We start from the raw sequence: 25874 nt of genomic DNA, 5'->3' as shown, positions 1-25874 counted from the left end.
AGCCCCGACCCGCTGCATGGGGCCGGGTCTGACCCCGCCGCTCCCCGCGCAAACCGGTGGAGCCTCCCCGGCACCAGCGGGAGCGAGGAGAGACCGGCCGAGGAGCGCCTCCCCGGCTGCGTTACCTGACTCCCCCCGGCGTCCCCGCCTCCATGGCGGAGCTGCCCCGAGCGACCCCCGCGGAGAGAAGGGGTGGCGACCCGCCACGCCAGCCGCGGAACGCCGCGGGCCCCAAACGCGACCGGGCCGGCGAGTGACACCCGGGGGCGGTGACAGCCCGGGCCGAGCCGAGAGCGGCTCCGCCCAGCGCCGCTCTCGCCGGCCCACGACGGCCGCGTCCCTCCGCGGGGAGCGGAAGAGGCGCGGCCAGCGCGGCGGCTTCCGTACGGCGGGATGGCGGCGGCGCCGCGTTCCGGGGGGCGGCGGCGGCCCGGAGCCGTCCTGCTGCGGCTGCTGGCGGTGCTGCTGCTGGCGGGCACGGCGGGCGCCGGGCAGCGCTCCAAATGGCGGCTGCCGGTGCTCCTGGTGAGTGCGGGGAGCGGGACCGGGCCCGCCGCCGCCGGGCCGTCGGTGTGGCGACGGTCGGAGCGAAGGTGTGCGAGCGGGAGGCCGTGGCTGCTCCGCGCGTCCTCCTCGGGCGGGACGGCTGCCCTCGGGCGCGTCTCGCCCAGGCCGCGCCTCTGTGGAGCCTGACCCGGAGCTGGTGCGGGGGCTCGGGGCCGTGGCTGCCTCCTGCCTTGCTGCCAGGCTTGAGCCCTCTCGGCGGGTCGGCGGTGGCGGCAGGGGAGAGAAGGCTTGTACGGGGAATAATCCGATGGGCGGCGGAGGGAGAGCCGCCCCTGTGAGGCCCATGGGGAAGGAGGGAGTGTCTTTCCCGGCTGGTGCCCGGCCTCAGTGGTCCCTGTGCGGGAGAGGCCGCCCTGCGCCCCCCGTGCGGCCGGGCTGGCGGCCCGCACCACCGGGCAGCGCCGGGGCCTGGCCTCGGGGAAGCTGGGCCGCTGCGGCGCTGGACCGAGAGAGATGTGGGCCTTAGGGCAGGTGAAGGGATTCCGGCACTTTTCATAAACCCTGCCTGCTTGAATTTGCATGGAGGAAAGCTGTTTTGCCTCAAATTCGGTCGGACTTTATCAGACAGTGAGAGTACTATGTACTTTGTGTGAAGCTTTTGAGCCTCAGGAACAAAACTGAAGGATCACGGTGAATGCTCCTATTGGTTCTTAGAACAATTATTTTTTTTTTGTTGGATGGTCCAGACCATCTCATCAGCAAGAAAATGGTAATCATTTCAACAGATGTCAGCGTGAAGTTGATTCCGCTTGCGGATCGAAAAACCCCAAGCCTCTTAAACCATCTTCAAGAGTATGTTGGAGGGTGGTGAAGCGTGACTGGAAAGTCCAGTAAGACTGGCTCCAGATTTGACATTTGCTTTCATTACTGTATTGACTTAAAACTCATAATGGAAGATTATGTTTACTTAAGCTCATGACATTAAGCCTGATGCCAAAAGATGTATGTATTTTTGATCTATTAGTAGCTCTATAAACTATTATACTTATATAATTTATTAGCTAGCTTCAGTACTTCTCCTACCCTGTTAGGCTAGACAAACTCATTCCTGGAATCTTACTATGATCTTGCTTCTTCAGTGAACTGAGGGCATTTCACTTTCCCAAGTATACTCTACTTCTAATTGGCAATTCTTGTCAATTATGCTAATTTGCTAAACTTAGAAAAGTGCTGAAGCCCTACATCATGTGTGTGCTCCACCATAAGTGCACCTGGAGCACTGTCAATAAATGGTAACTGCTTTTTATCATTTCTAACTTGTTTGGCTTGTGATTTTAGGGCTGATAAGGTGTCAAACCCACTAATGCCTCTTCCTCTTTTGTGCCTTTGCAGGGGAAGAAGTTTAGCTTTGGGAAGATTCTCTTCAGCAACACCACCATTTTCCTGAGATGTAAGTGGTTACAAGGAATTTACCTGCTCTCTCTGCTTTTTGATGCCCCTCCTGTTTTTAACATTTGGAGCTCAAAACACTGTGAAGTGTTAAACTGCACTGGCTCCAGAGACAGCTAATCTAGCACTGCATGAAAGCCCCAGCTCTGATATGGTTGAGTCTGTTAACAGCCTTGGAGCTTCCCAGTTGTGATCTGCTTAGGTTGTAGCAGAAATGAATGGCTCTATTCATGCTCTTTGTGGAGAGGGCAAGATGGGCAATGGGAGCACCACTTTGTTTCATGTAGTGGGTAACCATGTGTGGGGTGTGCTGCACTGTGCTGTGAGATGTGCTTTTCCTATCTAAGACTGTTAAATGTCTGAGAGATCTGGTGCCAGCTGGACAGGGGCTATTTGTATACTGATGGGAGTACAGAATGCAATGTTTTTTGAAGCCTTGTTCCTTATTAGCTGAGTGCTTCTGGGTGTTGTAAGGGAATGTTGCACACTGCAGCAGAACTCTCCTGAGAGGTGTTTTCTCCTGATCCCAGTGCGTGATTGGGATCATCGAGTTTGTTCTGTCGAGCAAACATGTTGGCAGCCTTCTGATTTCTTCTATGTGTTGCTCTTCACTGATCTGGCCAGGTCTATGGGTTATGTAGGTTTCTGGTCCAAGGAAAGTTTCTATGAAATACCCTCTTGCCTGTGAACATGAGGACAGCATCTAGGTGGCAGTAAGATGTTACAGAAGTGACTGGTTGATTTAGAAAGGTGTGAAATCTTTTTTGAACACTTTAAGTGGTTGTTTGCACCAGTTTTTACCATGAGGGAAGGCTGTTTAGTCTCCGTACTTGTGGTTTTTCAGGTTTAATTTCCAATACATGCCCTTCTTGGGACAGTTTTTCAAGGAGAGTTTGTTAAAGTGCCTCTCTTGATCCCACATGAATCTGAAACAGGAGGGTAGAATTTGAGTGGTTATTAGAGAAGGGGCATCACTTCTGTGTTAGGGCTTTCCCACTTGACAAGTGTAACTGACCCACTGAAGTTCGCATCTTGCAGTGAGACAATTGCAAGTGAACAGCTGTAGTATAAAAATTAGAAATCTGCTGCTTGGGAAGAGGAGTGGGGGTTGAAAGGGCATTTTGGTGCTTTGGTAGGTTTTAGGCTTTCTTGTCTAAAGTTTAATATAAATAGTGTATTGTAGTGACATTGCATCTAAGATACAGGTCTCTGAAGTGATGTGTGTGTTAAATCTACTTGTGCCAAAAAAACAGAGGGATGGAGCTAAGGCATAGGAAAAAATTATTTGTTGTAGGGCAGATCTGTCAGTAAGAATTGGACCCCCTGCCTCCTGATGTGGACTTGAATTACACTGTACTTTTAACCTTTAAACAGGCATTAAGCCTTAAAATTCTTTAGTGAAGACACCTGTTTTACATATCGGTGTGATTAAAAGATTGACGTGAACTTGAAAAATGAAAGAGGAAGGAACAAAGGCTGGGAACTTATTTTTTCAGACTAGATGAAACTTAAACTGCATCTGTTGCTGGGAAGCTTCAACTTTGTGATTTTTTTTTTTTTTCTGCCCATGCTTGTGTGGAAACTATTCTCTTTTGGTTTCCTGTCTGTTGCCTCTTACATCTGCAGTGTGATGTTTGTGAGGACAAAATGACCGTTCTTGCCAAACATGATTGCTCATGGCCTGTTCATGGTTTTCCTGAGCACCTGCATCTCTTTTTCTCCTTTTTTTCCCTCTTCTTGATTTTTTTTTTTTTAATCTGTATGGCACATTGGTGTCTGATGCTTTCTGCTTCTGATTGGGAAGATTGCTGTTGGCATGCAGTGTTGTCAATAATGAATTTATTTTTATCTACTTTTTTGAAGTGTTGTTCTAGAAGGCATTTAATTTCTTGTATAGGATCGTGATAGAAATCCTGCTCTCTGTAAATGAGTACAAAGACTGCATTCAAGCTGAATATTATTGGCTTTTGTTTGAAGGCTGAGGAACTTAAATTTCCATATTGCTGAATTCAGTAAATGCCATGGATAATTTTTCTGAAGTACTTCCTTTTTAAACTTTCTGTAATTTTGATGTTTGCAGAAATTGCAGATTGTTCTAGTGACCTATTTTACCTCTGTGATAAATAGAGGTAAAATATTTACCTACAGCTGCTGCTGAATATGTAGTTCCCTATTTATTTTTCACAGAGAAAAAGTATTTAAAAGGTGTTTTTGAATCTTATTTTTGGCTAGCACTTTTTTTGAGATACTCCTCATTTGGTCAGTTTTATCAGAAGAGCCTGTGTCACCAAAGAATTTGGCATCTGCCCATGTCACTGCAGTGCTTTAGTTTCCTTATTGCGCCCTCTGCAACATCTAGGGCAATGTGGAACATATATACCTTGTTTTCATGCTTACCAGAAGGTGTAATAAAGAAACTCCTTTTTTTTAGTGATTTTGCTTAATTTTTTGGTATTAAAAATGTGTTTTAGTACTCACAAGGTATAAAGTGGGATTAGTCAATTAATACCTGGTGGCAGGGTTTTCCTTCTAATTGCTTTTTCTGCCTGGTCAGTATGGAAACATTCCTTAGAAGTGTACATGTAAGAAAGTTGTGGATGCCTCCTCTGATTATGAATGTTGCCTGTGAAGTTGTAGGAACTTCTTAGCCACTGTGTGTATCTGTTAACTCAAAAGAGTTTTGCCATTTGCTGACTGGGGAAACACAAATGTAATCATCTAAGTGGCTCTTCCAAGACTCTGAATAGTCACTGCTCATTTTATGTAAGGGTTGAGCTTGTCTTCTTAATATCAAAATCTCTTCATTGGGCTTTAGTTTAAGAATGAGATTTGAAACACAAAACACCACACAACCTTTCCTGGCTAGGGAGAAAGTCTTGTGTTTCACTTTTCATGCATGTTGTTACTAAAGTAAATCACAGAGGAAAGTTGTCTTACTGCTGTTTTAGGTAGCACTGCAGCTTAGACAGCATGGGCCAGTGTGTAGATACCTTGTGTGTCTTTTGGGAGGCTGGTTGTTGACTGGCACAATCTTACCTTCATTTCCTTGGTGATGGCATTGATATATTTAAATTATATGTGGAAATGGCTTAGCATTATCCTGTTCCTAGCTTTCTCTGCCTGTTACATGTGCTCCTGTCTCTGAAAGGGAGGCCCTTTTTGTGTATTGGAGTCACTGCTGTTCTCCTCATTTGGTATTTGCAGTTGCTGAAATATCCTTGATTGTCTTCAGAACAAAAAGTTTCCAGATGATCTTCAGCTCTTTAATAGAATTGTATAATGCTATAATGGAATTCTGTTCACATGCTTCTTTCTTTCACTGACCAGTAATGAATTACTTTGAGAAAAATATTCTATTGTTTTGCTTTCAGCTTCATGTTTAAAATTTAATTATGTTGGTTTTGCACAGAATGGGAGAAGAAACCTGGAAACCTGGAAGGCAGATGGTGTCTTACATATCTCACGTTTGATTTTTTTTTTGTTTGTTTGTTTTCTTAGTTGAAGGAGATGAAAAAGCTTGTGATGCCTCCCAGGGTTACAATGTGACTTGGTACTTAAGATACTCTGACTGCTACAATGAAGTCTTCAACTTTGGGGTAAGAATTCCATGGGAAAACGTAAGTTATGGTTTTTAGAGCTAAGCAGGTTTTGGAAGGAGGGGGTTAGAGATGTCTCTCTTGCATACAAGTTGTGATTTGGGCCTGAAAGACACATTCTTCCATTGGAAGATAACAAATTTATGGAACAGAATTGAAATTATCCACAACTTGCTGTAATTGCTGACTTTTTTGAGTTTTGGGTCAGGTGGAAGAGTTTATCAAAATTGTTTTAAACCGAGAACCTAAGTGAATGCAGTGACTCTAAAATGAGTGAGTTTATGGTGTTTGAAAATATTTGCAGGAATGCTTAATGACAGTGAATAGAAAAATTTGAATATTTACATATTAAGTCTAAATTCTGTTCTTTATGGCAAGCATTAGCAATTTGTGCAAAATGTATAATGTTTCTAGCTAATGTGGTAGAACATGGTTGTGCTTTCTATGGTTAATGTTTTTCCATGTTTACTTAAATTATTAATTATGTTGTAACTACTAATCCAACACAGGACTGAGTCTTCACTCTTTAAAATTATAATGCAGAGTTTGTTTGTGTAGACTGAAGTTTATTTTTTCTGCTGCATCTCTGCTTTTTAATTCTTACTCAAAGCCTGTATACCATCATTCCTATAGTCTTGTGTAGTTTTGATGCCTTTATTCTACTAAACTTGATTCAAGAATGTGTGCAGAGCAAAACTATGGAGCTTTCCAGGTCTTGTAGCTGTGTACTGCAATAAACCATTTGAAGTACTTGATGCTAACCTAAGTTCTACTCTGTTTGGCAGGATGAACAAGCAGATAACTATTTTGGGACTACAGCTGAAGAGCATCCGGGTTGGTCAGGATACTATGCCACTGCTTCTCTCCTCTTTCCAAACTGCTCTGAGCTCTTCAGGCCTCAGGTATGGGTAGAAACCTCAGAGTTTGCTCTGCTGTCTTATACAATATATAGAGAAGGTGGTAATTCCTGGTAGATATGTTGGCATGATGTCTAAGTACCACTGTAGGATGGGAGGTACTTTTTTTTATCTGTTTACGGCAACCAAGCTGTGATGATGAGTTCTTAATTTTCCTTCACTTCTGGCTTGCTCTTCAATGTTTTGCTCGTGGTAGCAAGAAAACCTCTACCAAATCCTGTAGAATTATGTACAGATCAATGTTCTTTTAGTTTGTGGTGTTTTATTCTGAATTTGTTTCATGTACAGGAGGCTACTGCTAGTTGATTAGAAGTGGCAGCAGAGTAAAAATCCCACTAAACTTGAATCAATAAAGGACTGGCATTTATTAGTCAAATAATGAAAATTAGTTTTGAAAAATGAATTACTTTAGCACTCATGGAGTAGTAGTGCTAGAATATGTTGGAAAAAAATCAAGTAAAAGCAACAAGACAATGCAAAATTAGCATAGGGAAGTAATGTGCAGACATCAGCTCTACACCAGCTGTATATCAGCAGACTGATGATAATACCAGTGTAATTTGCTGTCTTTATTTAATGGTATACTTGCAAATTGAAGGCAGATTATGGAGTGTTTTTCTGTGCTCAGCCATTCCCCACGCAGACAAAAGACTATGGACAGAAAATACTGGGAAATGTCTCATAACTATTGAAACTAGTGTTGTGGGTTGCTTTTTGGTATTTTTGGTTGTTTGGGTTTTTTAATTAAGAAAAAAGACTAATGCCTAAATATGGCTTTTAATAATCTATTTGCATGCCTCTAATTCCTTTGATGTGTGAAGATGGCTTGAAAGGTTTTCAAAAAGAAAAAAAATCAATGATACATGCTTTTACTGTTTTTACTTGGTTTTGTAGAAGAGATCTTGTGAGTTCACCTGTGTAACGTGGATTTGGGCATCCTAACTAAACATGCTTAAGGTTTTAAAAATCTTTAAGTTTTTCTCCAATGCCTCTGGAAAGTCTGTGGAATTCTTAACCATATATTCTTGTCAGATACTAATTTCTGAAGTTTCGCAGCAATTTCTTCTCTAAATGTTCAGCCTTATCCTTGTGGTGTAGCAGTTTCACTAGATTTTGAGTCACCATAGTTCAGGAGAGTTAGAAAAAATTTGATCTCTAATAGGCACTCACTCATCCAGGGACTTACCTTTGCATAGATTAAGGCAGAAATCTCAAAACCCTGTATCTGTTTGTGGTGTATTAATCATGTGATGGGCATACACAACTGATTCATGTTTCAAAAAGAAAATGAACTTCATACTATCATGTCTGGTTTCTAAAACTAGATGCTTGTTATTTGAGGGGAGGAAAAGTAACTCTCAAATTACAAAACATTAAGTATTCAAGACTTCTTGCATAAATGGACAATTGTTTGATTTAGAAAAATGAAAGCTTTCCAATACAGCTGTTTAAAGAATTATGAAGTTTGTTGGAAGCTTTTCTGATAATGTCATGTTAATGTGTGAAGTGCCTATAAATGTTAAAGTGCCTATTAAGTGTCTATAAATTTTTTACCTGTTTTATATCTTGCAGATTTTCTATAAAGAATTTGTTCGTCCAGAGCCTCTCTCACCTGAGAAACAAGAGGTAATTTTCCTTTCCTTCTAATGATGCAGTGTAGTCATGGAAAAGGTAGTTTTGGCATATTTACTTGTTCATTTTTCTGTGGTTTTTTTTTTTTCTCCCTAAGGGCTTAAAAGATAAGAAGGAGAGTGCAGGAAATCACACAATGGTGACAGATAAAACTGTATGTATACTGAATTTAGGCATGGCTTGTCATTCAGCAGTCTTATTTTGGTTTTGTTTGCTTTTTTAGCATTTATATTTCTTTGTGTAAGAACTTGATGGTAGCATATTCTATGGTTTTTTGACACCTGGAATTTTTTAGCTTGAAACTAGGTAGTGCTGGGAAAACAGAAAACAGAGTAATTGCTTCTTCTGTAAGTGAAATACAGAACTGATACAATTCCAACCAATGGTATAAATTAAAAAATAAAATTCTTTTTCCATTGTAATTTAAAAGAGTAATTTAAATTATCTTCTTTAAATGATGACTAATTCTTACAGAATACATTTAGTTTTGTCTTCAGTCAGTTTTTTTTCAGAGACGTTATACTTTAAAAGTTTACTGATTACTTCATAGTATTTTTATTATATATTATATTACTAGGAACATTTCTCAAAATAACTTCAACTTTTATGTCCTGGATGCCAAGAAAGAAAATGTGTTTTACTCCTTGTGTACATAAGGGGCCATTTATTGTAAAGCTGAAACATAAGTAGATGCGTACAATTATGAAGTAAAGAATCAATGCAGCAAGAAAAGGTGGCATTTTAAAGGCAAAATTTGTGTATATAAATTTATCCATTTTCTTTCAAGTTTACTGCATTTCTAAGTTTTGTGTTTTTATGAATATTAGCATAAACTTTTTTTTAATATATATAATATTCTATTTGCTTTGCATCTTGCAGTCAAGAGGTTTCTTAAAAGAAATGGATGCTCTTGATACTGACTTTCTCTTGGAGAGGCCTTTATAAAAAAAATCTTTATTGCAGTTCTGGAGTAGTCATGGGAGTGGCATACATGTAGATAATCTAAGTTTTAACTTTAAAGCTCTTAGTAAATAGTGCAACTTCTGAGAGATCTAGAGCTTCTTCACTTGTGGAGTTAACAGTTCTGCGTGCTGGAACTCCAAGATACCTGTGATTTGATGTATGGTGCAAATATTTATCTGGACAAGGTTCCTCTGTTAGTTCACTGGCAAGATTTGAGCTTTGCAAGTATGAGAGCTGTTGCAGGGACTGCAGTAGTAGTGTCCATAGGAAATGGCTACTATGGAAATCTTTTACAGCTAAGCTACTTCTGTATTATGCTGTAGAATTCAGGCTTCACCAGGGAGATGAGTTCTGTAGCTCTGCAGTTCCCAAGCAATTGACTTCAGCAGGAATCTCTGTGGTGGTCCTAATGCTTCTGTAGTGAAAAAAGTGTGATGCTTTCTTGAATTCTTTGTAGTTTTTTCAGTACCTTTGAGTACTTTTGGAGTAAGCCAGTGTTGGATTTGCAGAAAAAGTCCTGATCATCTCCCAGGTCTTTGAGGATTCTTCATGAATCAAACAACAAAATTTTAAGTGTGGTGTCTAATAAGTACCTTTAAAATTCCCATATCAGATAATTATTAACAAGTTTTAGGTCTTGGAAGAGATGAAATTTGTATTTACATGAAGCTACCCCTCATATATGGCCAGTCTACTTCTGTCTTTTCCTTGTCTCCTTGACTGTGCACTGTTTATGTGGAGCTGTTTTATTTTCAGGCAATGAATGCTGTTATCAAAACTTGGCGAGATGGGCCATATATATTTATTGTTCAAATTGTACAAACTGCAAAGGATTCTGCTGCCAGGCTTAAAAGAAGTGAAAGAACAACACCTTCCTCATATCAGAGCAAGCCTTTTACAAGTAAGATAGCTCTTTACAGAGTCAACTGAAAATACAGCACTATTTTATGTATTCCCAGTCAAAGTATTCTAAGGTACTCTTAGCATATACTGTATGGTTTAATTTCATAAGACACTGTCTTTCACTTCACATAGGTAGGGTATTACTACTGCTCATTTAAGAAAAGAGGTAATTGCTTCTCTCTTGAAGATCCTAAGACTGTTCTGTCAGTTTACTGATAGAACTCAGGAAACGTCAATCCCAAGCGTTTCAATTTTGAGGCTTGGTTTTTTTGTTTCAGAAATGTGCAGACCAATACAGTGATCTATACTAATAAGTCAAAACTTAGAGTATAAAGATTATAATTATCACAATTATTATTGTATTATATTTAACAGTGCATTGATAACCTATTCAAACTTCAGAGAAATTGAAAAATCCCCTTAAGAAGTGAATTTACATGTGTTTCTGAATTTTTCCTGTTATACATGCATGTCCAGCAAAAATTACTTTTAAGTACTGCTATGAGTTACTTGGTAATGGAATGTGTAATTTTAAGCTGCATACTTTTTGGCTGAGTATGTTATGAGTCTTAGGTTTATTTAGGGTTATTAAAGTGCAAGTTAGATTTTAAAGGCCATGTGAAGATGTGGAATTTCTTTACACTTAAGTGAAAGTCAATTAAGTCCTGGTTTCCTCCTTTTGGTTCTTGTTTGATTTTGTAATTGGATTGTCTTTTGACAGTGACAGTAGAACTGAAGGGGCCGTATGAGTATCTTTCCCTTGCAGACTACCCTCTGATGATTGTAAGTAAACCAGCTTTTCTTTGATCTATAAAATTGTCGGTTGATTTGAATGTCAATTAAATACCCTGCTGTCATACTTCTGGAAACACAGAGCTAGTTTCTCAGGAGCAAAAGTTACTTAGCCAAGGGTGTTTTTTGGTGGATGGGCTTTTTTTATTTGTTTGGGTTTTATTTTTGTACTTAGTACAGTATAGGGGAGACAGACAGAGATTTCAGTTCCTTGCATGTGCTGCCAATGTTGTCCTTCTCTGGATTGTTTGAATTAATGGTTGTTAATTTTTTGTTCCTGAAGTTATCAATATTATTAGCTCTAAACTGACAAGTTTTACTGGTGCTGTTTTTCTCCTTAGCTCATGTCTTAGAAAATCTGCTATTCTGTGCTTTTGTTTGCTGCTACCCTTTCATTTGTCACTGCCTTCTTTGTTCTTTTATAGCTTAATCTCGCTTCCTCCACCAGCTGTTTTACACCCCATGAGGAGGTCTTTAACACTGCTTAGCAGTGAAAGCATAATTGAGCTACAAAGAGCTAATCCCCGTTTTATTCAAAGGAGTTATTGACTTGGTTTCTAGTTTCTTCTGTTGAGAAGACTAAACAATGAAGGAATGTAAAATGTTTATGTAGTGAAGACAGACTTTATCTGGGGATCAATAACAAGTAAGGTCTCTTGCTTGACTCTTTTGGCAAGAGCAGCCTGTCAATAGTGGAGCCTGGCAGCATTTCTGAAATGCACATTTTATGTCCTGGAGAAGCAAAAAGCCTCCAGCAGCCCTATTGAAATGTAATTCATCAGTGAAAATATCCCATGCGACAAGACCAGAAAAAAATCTATATCTCTAAATGTTTTCTCAACACAGCATCTGCATGTGAGCTGTCTCGCCTAGATTCTTAGCATTTGAACTGCATGGAATGGTCAGGTGTGAAAATGTGTAAGGATCAGTAAGCTACTCTACTAAGGAAGGTGTTTTCAGTTTGTGAAATTTTTGGTGGATTGTGCAGCTAAGAAATTGTTTGCTTGGTTTTCTAAAAAAAAAAAAAATCTTACTTCTGAAAGAGGACACTGCTTAATTATTAAGCACTGTCCCGTGCTAACTACTTCCTGCTATTCACTTAATGTCTTATTCTCTCCTAATTCCTCTTTTTGCCTTTCTTTGGTATGATTAGAAAATTCAGCATTGAGTAACATTGTCAAGCTTATTGTTTGCTGTATGAGACATACCATGAAAAGTTCTTCTGAAGCAAGTAACACTGAACCAAAAAATCACAAAATCCTAATATTTAAATGAATATCTGGATTTCTTTGTCAGCTGCAGGTTTTTTGCTGGCCTAAAACTTGGTAAAAAGCTGAGTTTTCTAGAAATCATCTTTTGAGAAAAGTTGTCAAATTATTTGAACACAGGGCATGCAAGCATTGGTTGCTCATCTCTGTTCTATGGAATGGTGTCTAAAGGTGGTCTGTGAGTTTATTTGCAGAGTACTGTAAATGTATGATGAAGTTATTAATAGAACAATACATGAGAACGAATAGAGTTTCTAGTACTTGATGATTTGCTTGAATTCTTACCTTTTGGAATCTAGTAGCATGTATCTTCCTTGGAAAAAATTGCCAGACTATTCCTCAAGGGAGAAATTGTGCAGAAATTCAGTTACTCTCATTCCCTTTGTTGGTAGTGAGAAATTAGACTCTCACTGTTAAAGAGTCCAGAGAAGACAAATGAAACAATGCTCATCTATTTAAAAACTTCCAAAGTTGCTATACTAGAGGAGAAAGTAGAGTTGTCTTAGAGCTGTGGAATGGAAACAAGGATATTATTTTTCTGGGTCTGAAGTTCCTATGTCTTTCTTCTTTTTGTGCAATAGTTTTTCATGGTGATGTGCATTGTGTACGTATTCTTTGGGGTTCTGTGGCTTGCGTGGTCAGCCTGCTACTGGCGGGATCTCCTGAGGATCCAGTTCTGGATTGGTGCTGTTATCTTCTTGGGAATGCTGGAGAAAGCTGTTTTCTATGCCGAGTTCCAGAACATCCGCTACACGGGCGAGTCCGGTAGGTGGCAGCTGCCTTGTGCAGGATGATTGAGGGGGATAGCACTAACGGCTTATGCTAAATTGGGGTGGCACATACAGGTTAACTATATGGTTCCTTGAGGATCGTTTCAAAACAAAGAGCAGGGAACTAGAGTTTCTGTATTTTTGTATGTTGTATACATGGTGCTCTGTGTTCTTCTAAAGGTAAAATGCTGTTGCTTTCTCTGACTCCTGAAAGTAGTGTCTTAGGTATATAGAATGCTGCATTCTGTTGCTGCAGTGCTGGTTTTAAGTTTAAAATAGGACTTGCTCAGTGTAGCTTGTAATTAATTTCTCACAATTGGTAGTGACCTTGGAAAGATACTCCGAAACTCCTTGTTCAACATGACAGCTTTGTGGATAACTTAGTATTCATCCCATAGCCTCATATTCCATCTTAAGAGATTCCCTTTACCTAAAACTCTTTTATTCTGGTTTTGAGTTATCAGGCTGGATGCATACAAATGAAACACTGCTAGTAAAATGTCATTATGACTTTGCTAATTTGCCATACCCATGGTGCAGAAAGTTTTGTTGGTTGACTTGTTTGGAAGAGTATCCAGGCTGGATGTAAAATTTTTCTGTAGCTTTTTTTTTAATGCTAAGTGACCTATCTTTTCTGAAAACTAACTCCAGATGTAGATAATAAAAAGATTATGCACGTCATTAGCCTACTTTTATGTCTGCTCTCATACTATAATTGCATGCAGTAGTTTATAAAACAGAAATTACATTTTAATGCCCTGTTTTTCTCCTCTTTGCTTTTGGTAGTTCAAGGAGCAGTAATACTGGCGGAACTTCTTTCTGCTGTGAAGCGCTCCTTGGCTCGAACTCTGGTCATCATAGTCAGCCTGGGATACGGGATAGTCAAGTGAGTAATTCTGTTACAGGCTTTTTGTGATCTATTTAAAGGGTTTTCACTATTGGTTTTTAAGAATTTAGGGCAGTATTCATCTCCCTGTACTTTGCTTGTTTAAAGGTAAGTGCTTTAGTTAAGTGCTCTGAAGATCCAGACTTCTTCTCTAGTAAACAGAGATAGTTCCATACTGTGATTACTCTGCTTTCCATCTACCTCTGTGTGCTACTGTAGGGTGGTTTTCTGAGTCATTATTGAGATGCTCCACTGACTGGAATGGGAAATTTATGGGCTTGCCTTCTGAGAGAGAGGAAGCTTATATAAATGGAGTAGGGTCAAGAACCATTGATGGGGGGGGGATCTGCTTCAGTAAGATTGTGGCTCATTTGTCCACAGCTGTATTCAGTGGTATAAACACATGCTAGGTGGCAGTGGGAATTTTTGGCAAGTGTGGGTTTGCTGGGGACATTGGTGAAGAACTGGGATGAGACTAATTGAAATGGTCATAAAAAGCTAAACAGGTTAACTAAGAAACAGGACTGTTGCATGTCTCTCCCTTAGTCACATCATACCTGAGACAAAATGAATAGTAAGTTTCAAGCACCATGATAATATTTCTGGGTCTAGATGTGGCTTGTTACAAGGACCTTTTATTCATATGCTTCATACCTTATGTTTAGATTCAAGTTGACATGACTTTACTTTTTGGTTTCCACTTAATCTGAATTTCACATTGTTTCCTACAGACCTCGCCTTGGAGTGACTCTTCACAAAGTAGTTATGGCTGGAGCCCTTTATCTGTTATTTTCTGGCATGGAAGGTGTTCTTAGAGTCACAGGGGTCAGTAATAATTGCTTGAATTTTCCCATATGCCACAGACATATTGGCTGTATGTACTTGTCTGAGCAGCTACTTTCCCTCCCCCTCCCCAACAACGAAACCAAATTCCCACTGCTCCAGTTTTGAAGGCTGTGCCTGGGGAAGTGTGTGTGAGTGGTGATGCTACTGGATTCATTAAGTGCCTCTTGGGATGTAGATTTCTGTTATTCTGGTTTTGGTTTAAAGTATTTAACCTGTCGTATATTTGATACTTTTCCAGTTTTTCTATGACACTGTGGCTCTGATAGCAAACTTGGCCCTGTCCATGATTGATGCCTGTATTATTTTGTGGATATCCTTTTAAAAGCTGCAGAATGTGTGACCTTGCTCATAGCTTATTATTTCTGTCTTGTCCTTGAAAGGAATAAAAGGTGTTTTGCTTGTTTCTGTTAGGACTTTGATAAGTTTATGATGTACATGCAAAGGCAAGTTTTGCCTTTTTAGTCAAACTCATGGTTGCCAATGGAGCTTTCAGTTCATCCATGGATAGTGTACAAGATCTAATTACTACACCTCTAACAAGCTGGTTGCTAATTTTCTGTAATGGAGGTGGCCAGAGCAATTAATCACAGCAGCTGCCTCAGCAGAGACTCCTTTTAACAGTGCTAGAGTGACTTAATCTGGAAAACTGTTTCTTGCCTTGCTGGTGGAGAACTGTCAATGTGGTATTGTCAGTTCCTCTCTGTACATTGGACAAAACTCTTGGTTTAAGCCCTCTGTTTCTGTAGCAAAACCTGGAAGTGTTGTGGTGGCATACTGTTGGTTTCTCATAAAACAGCCTGACCCTTCTTACTTCTCTACTTTGTTTTCTTTTCAGTTTGTTCTTATTGGCTCTCTCTTTGTCTCCAGGCCCAGAATGATCTTGCCTCCTTGGCTTTTATTCCCCTGGCTTTCCTAGATACTGCCCTGTGCTGGTGGATATCCTTCACTGTTTTACTTGATGGGTTGTGTTTTCTTTTGAATTTGTTTTTTTTGAGTCTTTTCTTGGCTGAACTTTTTTTTTAAGTAAGATCTAAGTGTATATTTTTTTGTACTTCTGGTAAAGGTTATAGAAGTTCTATAATTGAGTGTTCAGGTAAGCCTCTGCTGTTTTTGCTGAACTGGTTGTGCCTGTGTAAAGCTGCTCCAAAATATATTCTGTCTACTATCAGTCTCTCATTGTTGAGTATTAAAGTATTTTGTCCTAGTGTATAGCATGTCATGGCACCAGAGCAGTAGTCTTTGAAGAAAGGAATCAGTTTATGTTTAGGGAGAAGGCTACTTAGCAACATCAAACCTAAAAGTCTCTGTAAAATTCGAACTAGTCTTGAAGTCAAGTGACAAAATGAGGCAGTGTTTATTTTTTGGTGTCTTGATGTGTTCATTTTAAGCAACCATAATCTTGTGTGACTTTAGCAATTGACATCAAATGCTGAACTTGTATGGCAAAATCCCTCTAAAGTGTTCTTAGCTAAAGTCAATCACAAAAAATGTTTAAAATGTGAATAGCTGGCTGCCCAGCTGTGACAACCACAGTTTTCCCCTATCATGATGTCCCTCCTAACCACTTGTTTTGTCACTGTGGAAATAAAGAAAAAAAAATGTGAAGGCACCCATATGCATTAAATAGATCTTAACTATTTTCTGGTTTCTGGTTTAGCTTTTCATTTTCATTTATCAAAAGCACAGCCAACTCTTTCCTGAGGGAAAAGACCATAGTCCAAAATAAAGGTTTGGATGCCATCTTTGTGTGACAAGAGTTATAGGTGTAGATGATTAAATAATATGAAAAGGACAGATTTTGCTCTCTGGGACCTTTGTCATAGCATAAATCTTCTACTGAGAATAGTCTAATTTTTGGAGGGTTAAGTGTGTGATTGAGAGAGTTGTTGATCATAAAGTTTGTGTCCTCCTAAGTTTGTGACTAGCTTGTCCCTTCAGAGACTTTTCCTTGACTTTCCATACATATTCATCAGCTTAACTCAAACAATGAAGCTGCTAAAACTTCGAAGGAATGTTGTGAAACTCTCTTTGTATCGGCATTTCACCAACACACTCATCTTGGCAGTAGCAGGTAAGCAGAAAATTTTTCCAGTTAAATAAAAGCACTTTTCATTTCCATATAGGGCTTGATTTGCAAATTTTAAGTTTGGTGGCCTTTCTGTAAGTACAGTCAAAATTCTTGGTATCTCTAACACTTGACCCATTTCTAAAAGTGGGTCTTTGCCAAGGGTTATGTTGATATTTCAGAGATAGTGGATTATTAGTCCTGATGTTAACAAGATCAGTAGTTCTATGTAGCTCCTCTAACAGAGCACTTTTGTCCCACTTCAAGCTGCCAGGGGAAATAGTTTAGTACTATCTTATGCTGTTAACTTCACAGAGATACTTTTTGCCAAAATTGTGATACTGCTGTATGTGATGGGGTTTTAAGATGTCTGAAGATCAGAGTGATTCTTAGAAAAACTGTATTCTTAGTTTTGTAGCATAATGCCCTCTGTATTCTGCAAGAATATAGATTGAGTTTCTTTTTCCATTTATATGTGATCAACTGAATTTCAAGAATAAATTTGTCGGTACTTCCAGGTTCTCTGCTATAAATACAATGAACAGAAAAGTTTAAAGACTGTGCTTTTTTATTTAAACAAACAATCAAAAAAGTACATTCCTTTTGAAAATTGGCTCTGATGAAATTCCTTTCAGCACTTCTTTCTTGGTCATCTTAAAATACTTTAGTGGAGGGAAGTCTCTTCTATAACTGTGGTAAGAGCATGGTTTGAGTGTTGGAACTGTTATGGGTCAGGATCTGAATGCTTAAGGCATTCAAGCAGATCAGATTGTTCAGTTACTTCTGGGGTAAGGTCAACTTTACTTGTCAAGTGATAATGAAACCATGGTTTGAATGCTAGTTTGAAGTGATACAAGAATAATGAATAGTAGTTAGGAGTTGGTTAAATACTCAGTATTTGATTCATGCCTTGTGTCTGTAAAGAAACATGAGTAAAATATACTAGTCTATGCCTAAATTTCTAAGGTCAGTGCAATAGATCCATCTCTTGTTTTCCAAAACTATTAAATTGCATTTCAAGACTTGATGTCTTTGATCTTTGCTTGGGAAACACAGTCCTGTTAGTTGGGTATTTGGATTGACATCTTTTGTGGTAATAAGCAGCTTGTTTGTTTGAATATTGCAGCATCTATTGTATTCATCATCTGGACAACCATGAAGTTCAGGCTGGTGGACTGTCAGTCGGTGAGTTTATATTAAATGTTTTCTACAATTGCTGACTCTTGATAAGTTTATGTTTGGCAGTGAGATTACCCATAACAGTGATACTTTTAGCCTATGGTGCTTTGTGGCAATGAGCCTCTTTGACAGATGCTTATAGTTCATCCTTGGAAAGAGATGAGGACGTGACCTTTCTTGCTTCACAACATCTTTCATTTGTGCTGGTTTTCTTGACAGGACTGGCAAGAGCTATGGGTGGATGATGCCATCTGGCGTTTATTGTTTTCAATGATCCTTTTTGTCATCATGGTTCTGTGGAGACCATCTGCTAACAACCAAAGGTTCAGCTTTTCTTACCTCTTTCTAAAAATCCTGGGTTGTAGGAATGGTTGTTTATTCAAAGAGTACTGGTGGATGATTTTTAGTTGCTGTCCATTGATCAATAAGGATACTAAGCAGTGTTTGTAGGGAAAGGTAAACCTAGAGAAGTTACATACATAAAATCCAGTCTGTTCACGGTGCTCAGCTTATTCCAAAAGAAGTAACTTAAGTATTGTTTTAAAGATTGACACTAAACATAATCAGTGAGGTTCACAGAATAATCAAGCCGTGTATGTGTTGGAGTAATGGATCTCTTGGGAGACAAGAGATGGAATATTAAGGTAGCTTTCATTCTTTCACTTCTTTCACTATTCTTTCACATAGGTTTGCTTTCTCACCACTGTCAGAAGAGGAGGATGATGATGAGCAGAAAGAGCCAATGTTAAAGGAAAGCTTTGGTAGGAGAAAAAAAATTTTCCACTCAATTTCAATGTTGAAGGCAGTTCTGTGGAGGAAGGTGTCTTGCTCTCTGGCAAAAATTGCCATTGATACACAGAATTCTAGAGGAAACACTGGCTTTATGTTTAGTGTTTACATCACCTGTTTAATTCTGGGATTTTCTCTTGACACTGAAAACACTGCTATTGCTGTGGTTGCTTTGCCCTGTCCAGTGGGCTTTGTTTGATTAAATATGTCATGTCTTAGGTTTTAATCCAGTTGTGAAGACAAGCATCTCTTGGATATTATTGCTAGACAGAGGTTTAGTGTGCAGTTCTTTTAAAATCTCATTTAAGAATTTTCATTTATTATCTCTTCTCTCAACTGTGAAATCTTCTTCATTCTTTACATTAGGGCTTAGCATAGGAATGTCCAGTGTAAATGTAGGAGTGAATATGTTTATTCATGAAATTGTCTTTTGTAACACCTCTCTTTATAAGCTGTGTGAAAGGTAGGGCTACATGCCTACTGCTGTCTGTCCACAAATCAGTTATGCTGGGATATATCAGTGCTGTTTGGCTTGTTTAGGAGCTGAGGAGAAGTATGTAATCCATTTGGTGCATTTGGCAAACCAGCACTATATGGCTGCCTGCCAGGCCACATTGCTTCTCAGCTTTTAAGGCAACCAAGTGGCTGGTGAGCAGTCAGTAGGCAAAGTAAACTTCAGGAGCTGCCTGTGTCTCAGAATGATTGAGGCTGAAAGGGACCTCTGGAGGTCATTCTGTCCAAGCCCCCTGCTCAAGCAGGATCACCCAGAACACATTGCCCTGGGCAGTGTCCAGATGGCTTTTGGGTATCTTCTAGAGCAGAGATTCCACAACCTCTCTGGGAACTATGTCTGAGCTCTATGCTGCTGATGTCTGGCTTAAATAAAAGTACTAGAAATTTATATTTCCTAGGTAAAATTGTAAAATTCGGTAAAAACTACATACTCCATCTGTCAGGAAAAAATACTGCAAGCCTTTCAAAGGGGAAGCAGTTGAAATCATTAGCTTGTCTAATTCTATCTCTCTGACTGAGATGAAATATCCTGAATGAACTCTCAACACTTTCATGTACAGTCTATGAACAATTATAATTCAGTTACCCCAATGTTTTTTCTTTTTTTGGCTTCAGAGGGAATGAAAATGAGAAGTACAAAGCAAGAACCAAATGGGAATGTAAAAGCAAACAAAATTGTGAGTATGATCTCTGTACTTCAGAGAATATAAGATTAAGCTCTTCTTTGTTAACTTTTTTGTTTGCCTTGGAGCCAAAGTATCATAAGTTAACACAGTACTGCTGAAAAGAAAGTAGATACAGGTTTCTCATGAGATTTCCTGTAAATACGATGGGAACGTAAGAATTCAGTGTGTTCTTCAGTAATGTTTCCATAATTCACTGTAGAGAGAACTGTATAATACAATTTTCTGATAGTGATTAATGTGTTATTTTAACAAATCTGTCAGTCTGAGAGGGAGGCTGAGACATATTTTAAATAAATTGCCCTCTGATTCTGAGATTGGTGATTGATTACATGAGTGGGGTGATGTATATATTTTTATCTACCTACCTAAATACTTTGGAGGACTTGCATTTTTTTCTTTGTGGTTATAAGCAAGATGCTTTCACATTTATATAGGAGGCCTAAAATATGTCTTGGAATCTTTTCAAAGAATTCATCCATAAATTTAAACGTGGAAAGTACCTGTAGGAATTCATTATAATAGCAATCATATTTTTGTCATTAGCATTGTTTTCCCAATAGTTGGTTGCAGCTGTATACTACTTACCTGAGGATAGATAAGATGAAACTTTTCTGTTTTGCAAGGGGGTGGTGTTGAGGACTGTTACAGAGTTCACAGCAAGTGAGTGGGTTTCTCTTTACTTTTTTTTTTTTATCCTTGAAATGTGTTTTCTGTAATCCAGAAATCAAACTGAATGAGTTTTTTTTTTGTGTGTGTTTCTATTTAATTTTTAACTGACATTAAAATACCTTTTTTTAATCAAGTACGTTGAAAAGAAATAGGCTTGCATATGACAGCATTGTGGAAAAACTGACTTTTGTTTTCTGTTTAATTTCTGTGCTTGTAGCAAGAGGATGACCTGAAATGGGTAGAAGAGAATGTTCCTTCATCAGTGACAGATGTGTGAGTATTTCTATAGTCTCAATAAAGGCAGGTTCCTTTCCCATAGGAATACATCAGAATACTTTATCACTTGTATGCTGCACTTGCATGGGCAGAGGTTGGGTTCAGCCTGGCACTGGCCTCTGATCCCTCGTATGGAGTCTGCAGGGGTTGCACACAGGCTGACTTAAGGAGCAGTCTCTTGGTGTGTGAAACCATAGACTGGTCTGCATTTTACTGAAGTTAAAACAATATACATAAATCCAGAAAACAAAGAACAAACAAACCCCTTTCTTGTGCTCTGAGAAGACCTTTGAGTATCTTGCTGAATATAAACCATAGAATAATGTAATCTGGTTTTCAGCTTTATCTGGAACATCTGATGTGCTTTTTGTGCTTGTGGTAATATAGTCAACTATGTACACTGTCTATATCTCTTTTGCTTTTAATAACTTTTACATGCTAGAAGTGTCAGTGCCTGTTTCTGCGTTTTCCATAACAAAACTGAAGTTCATAGATCTGTGTATTCACAAATTTGAACAGGTAATTTTGGCAGAGGATCTGGATTGAAGTATGAAACTTTGCTTGGACTTAGGTAAAAAAAAGAAATTAGGTGAAGTTTGAAGAGGAAGAAAAGTGCATTTTCTCAATTGAATTTGATTTTCCCAGTTCTAGTACTTATTTTTTGAAGACTGATAGGATTCCTTAAGCAAAAAAGGACTAGACTGGTATAAACTAGGAGAGGGCACTTTGAGGTAATCTGTTGCAGGTTTTGCTGTTTCTGAGAGTGTGATCAGGGTTGCGAAGAGCCAGGATCCCAATAAATGGGAGATCTTTTGTAGCTGGAAAGGCTGAAGTTCCAGTGGAACTTGTTGTTGACTTCTGGGACATGTTTTTATAATATGGTCCCATATTGTAAATGTCTTCAGTGCAGTTCAGCACTGTTCTTGTGTGAGTGAAGCAGCTTATTTCATGGCAACTTGAAAATTGTTCACTTGTTAATGAGAACCATAATAAAACAGAATAAAAACTATGAAGGTCATTGAGGATACTCCTTGGGCTCTTCCTTTTTTGTGTGTCCTTCTCTAATTTCTTATAAATTAAAAGGTGTGTCTTCATTGTTTCTTTTCTGTGCCCTAAAAACATAAGGTTGAAAATGATTGTCAGTATGCTCTTAGTATGTGCTCTAATTGTTTTAACTTCTTTTTCCCCCCACTGTAGGGCTCTTCCAGCTCTTCTGGATTCAGATGAGGTCAGTAAAGAAATCTTCAGTTCAAATTAGTCTTCTGACATGCCAGGGGAGTCATGAGTCAGTTGATAAGGTCTTGGCTTATCAGAACTGGACTCTGCTCATGTCAGCACAACAGTAAAATACTACAAGAGGGGAAGGATAGTGGAAACAACCACAATACAACTTCTTAAAGTACAAATGTGTTCTAAAATAAGTGGTGTATCTGCTATGTAAGTTGGACTCCTAACTTAAAATGCATATGAGTGTTGTTTGTTGTGAATGTGCATGTTCTGAATAATGTAAATCTACTGGGGAAAATTACAAGGTTGCGTGTTTTATTTTCTAGGAAAGAATGATTACCCACTTTGAAAGGTCCAAAATGGAATGAAGAAGTAGCTTTTTGCTCTTGGAAGTGGAGACACCTCTTTTAAAGTTGCTTGGTGGAGCAAGTGCATCCTGCTGATTTGTCTCTTGATCTCAGCCTTGAAAGTTTGATGCTTTAATGTCGTGGAGGGTGTCTTGCTGTGGAGGAAGTTCACAAGGACATTATAAAACTTCTGGAAATTTGAATTTAAAGTTGCTGCAAGTTTGGATTTTTAAGCAATTGACATGTGTACTATTCCAGCACCTTCTGTAACTTTTCAAATATTTAATCTGTGAAACTAAAATTCCTAATGTCTGCTTGAGGAGTTTATATTTCGATGTTACAATTGACACTTAGAGGTGAACTGCCTCTACCTGTTTGGGGGGAGGGTGGGGACAGATAGAAATAAGCACTGAAGAAACAACAGACCCATTTTCTGGTAGATAACAGCTGCTGTTGCATGTCATGTGTTCAACAGGCATGAAAGAGTTTTAGAGAGAAGCTCCTGTTGATGAAGAAAATGAAGATGCCAGAAAGGAAATATTTGGAAAAGTTACAGTGATATGAGTTTTTAACAAAATCAAGTGCAATTTTATTCATAACACTGTGTATGAAAGATTTTCTATTTTAAATGCCATTGACCTGTAGGTAGCAGCTGCCTAGAGCTAACACTCGCTGTTGTGGCACATCTCATTGCCGGCAATGTGGTGGATGCCTGGAAAAACGATTTGCCCCTGCCTTTCATGTGTTGCATGATTTAATTTTAAAAAATACCCCAACAAATAAAACAACAAAAGCAAACATCACCAGAACCCACTCCTGCAGTGCTCCACAAGTGCTTGACTACATGTTAAGCAGATATTAACTATATGTTTCAGCAGAACTCTTCTCCCCTTGCGTGTAACATCTCCCACCAAGAAGTTGGCACTCCTCTATGAGAAGATGGCGAGCACTGCCTGCCTTACTTGAGAGAGGATTTATGGGGAGTCCACGGTGCTGGGATAGTTCTGTTCCCAGTGTCTGTTTAGAATTGCTTCCTATGTAAGTGATTTGATGCTGGGCTTTCCTGTCCCAACTGGTCCCTGTGGCCAAGAGGTACTCTGAGATCACTGTGTTTCAGTCGAAGTTGCAGGTTTCTGTTCTATATAATTGCATTTTGTTTCTCCTTTTTAAATGAAGAAGAGCTTTTGGACAATGTTCCGGTTTTTGCTTGGCTGCAACAGCTGAAGTTGCAATAACTTCCTCATGGAAACCTGTTGTGGACTGTATGACAAAAGCTCTAATTTGGGTTCACAACCTTTAGAACTGATGATTAGGAGGCAAGCAGCAGCTGGATATCTAGGAAGCAGATGTGGCTGCTGCTGGAACGGCATAGAGCATCAGGTTTTCTGGGTCTTCTCATAGCTATGTCAGCAGAAGTGAACATGTGCTTGTACTTCATTCATTCCACTGTAAGGTCTGGTAGCTTAGCTGTAGCTCCTCTTTATCAGCAATTCAAGCTGAACATGGCACTTTACAGTAGCTGGGGCACAAGGACACAGCATCTTCTGCTAGCTGTGTTGTGGGAAGGGCAGAGAAAAAAAGTGTGGCTATAGCACCTCACTGCTTCTGCAAGAGTTGCTGGAGCTCTTCTGCCATCCTCTTCAGACCACAGATAGAATCTTTAATTAGAAAACACTTCTAATTTGCCATGCCTAATTGATATAGATGAAAAAGGTATTACCCCTGTGTCCTTTTGGGGAGAGGAAATTTTTTTGTGAAATAAAGCTACACAAAGCTTGCTATTTAAATTTTTTTTTGGTTTTGTTTTCATTTTTAAAGAAATCCTATTGGTTTGGGTTGTTTGGGTTTTTTGAAACAAATAGGTAAAAATGTTCTCTACTAGAAGCACAAAAGTTTGTATGTACTATTTAATAAAGGCTAGGCAAAGAGTAGAAAGGCTCACATTGTGTCCTTCCAGTTTCTTACTCCTGCTTCTCTCACATGAAGTGTTATCACCTTCACAAAGCTGCCTGATTTTAGCTCTTTAGTCCATGGTATATATAATGCAGTTAGTCTCAACTTTTTAAGTTCTCAGTTCTTTTTAAGATTGAAAATGAAGTCTGTCATTCGAAAAGCTAATGGACAGAGGGCAAATCATGAACTTCTGAAAAAAAAAGGTAAAAGAACCAACCAGTTTCCCTAATTGTATTAATAGTTCAATTATTAATTTAAATTCTAAAATAAATATAGCAGTGTGGCCCTTTCAGCCTTTGACTTCAGCAGTCTTAAGCAGTTCTTGCTGCCTTCTACTCTTCCATTCTTTTACTCACTTCCAGGACTATTTAAAGTTGTCCTGAATTCCACAGGGAGCTTGTTGACCCCTCTAGTTAACAATTTTTGGTTTTTCACTTGTTTAGCAAAGCTTGTGTTGTTGGAAAGGAGCATCTGCTTCCTAGCCCAGAGCAGGCGTGTGCTGGAACTTGAGTGCAGTCCTTGGGAGCAGCTGTGTGAGAGCCCAGCTCCCAGAGCTGGTGTGGCTGTGGCCCTGCAGTGCAGGAGGGATGGCAGCGCATGAGCTGTGGGTGAGGAGCAGAGGCTGTGTTTGCAGGCTGCTGCAGCGTGGCCTCTCCCTCAGCAGCATGTTTGGTCAAGTGTGTTGGTTGTCCTTAAGGATCTTTGCCTCTTCTGAAACCTGATCTTGCTCCCAAAGACATGTTGGCTCCCTGACCTGGAAAAACCTGGGAAAGCTTCAGTGAGCTAGCTTGCTAGAATGCTTGAAACCAGAAATCCTGCAGGTTGTTACCTTTAATCATGTAGGCAGGGAAGACAATTCAAATTTATACTCCTTTCAAAAACAAACCATGCAAGCTGTTCTGAAGGCTTGATGAGCTGGAGGGAGAAATGATCTGAGATCTGCAAAAGTTCTTCAAGAAGCTGTTAGTAATAAGAAAAAGTAAATGTCTGACACGAGTATTTTAGAGTTTTTTTATTTTAGAGTACTTGTTTCTGATTAGTTCTGTATGGATTTGTTTGCTTATTTGTGAGAAGTAGCTGTTGGAATTGTAGCATATATCTGTAGCATATACCATACAGAAAACTGGAAACACAGTGAAGAAGATGATGTTGACCAGCTTTTTGTTAGGGTGACAAGATGTCCCTGTTAGGAACTCCAAAGGAGGGACTGAGTAAGAGATCACATGCCCTGGTAAAGAAATGCCAGAGGCTTGATAGGCACAGACTGAGTCAGGATCATAAGACCTAGGGAAGGTTATGTTTATCTTATTCTGCAGATGTAGGGTGTGTGAGTTTGTGGGCTTTATTTATCCTCATGTTCACTGTATATGGCATTTTAGTTGTATGCTACATTGTAAGTCTGAAGAGGATAATGCTTCACAAATCATTTGCTCTCTGGACTACAAACATGTGAAGTCTTTATTAGCCAGTGTTACTGAAACATTTCCTTTCACTAATCGGTGCCATGTCCCTTTTCCTTTTGTGGGATCCTTGGTTAAAAAAGACAGCTATATGCCTGAGCCGTAAGACCTTTGGAAATCTGGAGTTTTGCCATCTGTGAGGAGGGATCTGACTTAGCACAGTTTTGTGCTAAGCACAAAA

The 25874-nt window shown here is 39.3% G+C and overlaps 1 protein-coding gene across 2 annotated transcripts; it reads left to right on the top strand.

Moving 5' to 3' along the window:
- Positions 1-359: 359 nt before the first annotated feature.
- Positions 360-23472, top strand: TMEM87A (transmembrane protein 87A). Of its 2 annotated transcripts, none has more exons than XM_058807989.1 (20): positions 360-525; positions 1900-1957; positions 5455-5552; positions 6338-6454; positions 8042-8095; positions 8199-8255; positions 9821-9965; positions 10689-10750; positions 12609-12792; positions 13584-13683; positions 14415-14508; positions 15397-15469; positions 16496-16600; positions 17721-17779; positions 17993-18096; positions 18461-18534; positions 19691-19752; positions 20648-20703; positions 21904-21934; positions 22260-23472. In XM_058807989.1, exons 1-20 carry the CDS (start codon positions 394-396, stop codon positions 22299-22301), a joined length of 1707 nt encoding a protein of 568 aa, XP_058663972.1. In that variant the 5' UTR covers positions 360-393; the 3' UTR covers positions 22302-23472. The 2 variants fall into 2 exon arrangements, with proteins under 2 accessions (XP_058663972.1, XP_058663971.1); XM_058807988.1 differs by lacking the exon at positions 15397-15469 and adding an exon at positions 14768-14843.
- The last annotated feature ends 2402 nt before the right edge of the window (positions 23473-25874 follow it).

This window comes from Ammospiza caudacuta, chromosome 6 (genome assembly GCF_027887145.1).
Source record: "Ammospiza caudacuta isolate bAmmCau1 chromosome 6, bAmmCau1.pri, whole genome shotgun sequence".
NCBI classification, from domain to species: domain Eukaryota; kingdom Metazoa; phylum Chordata; class Aves; order Passeriformes; family Passerellidae; genus Ammospiza; species Ammospiza caudacuta.
Note: the sequence above shows the minus strand (reverse complement) of the source record. Positions and strands in the feature narration are given on the sequence as shown.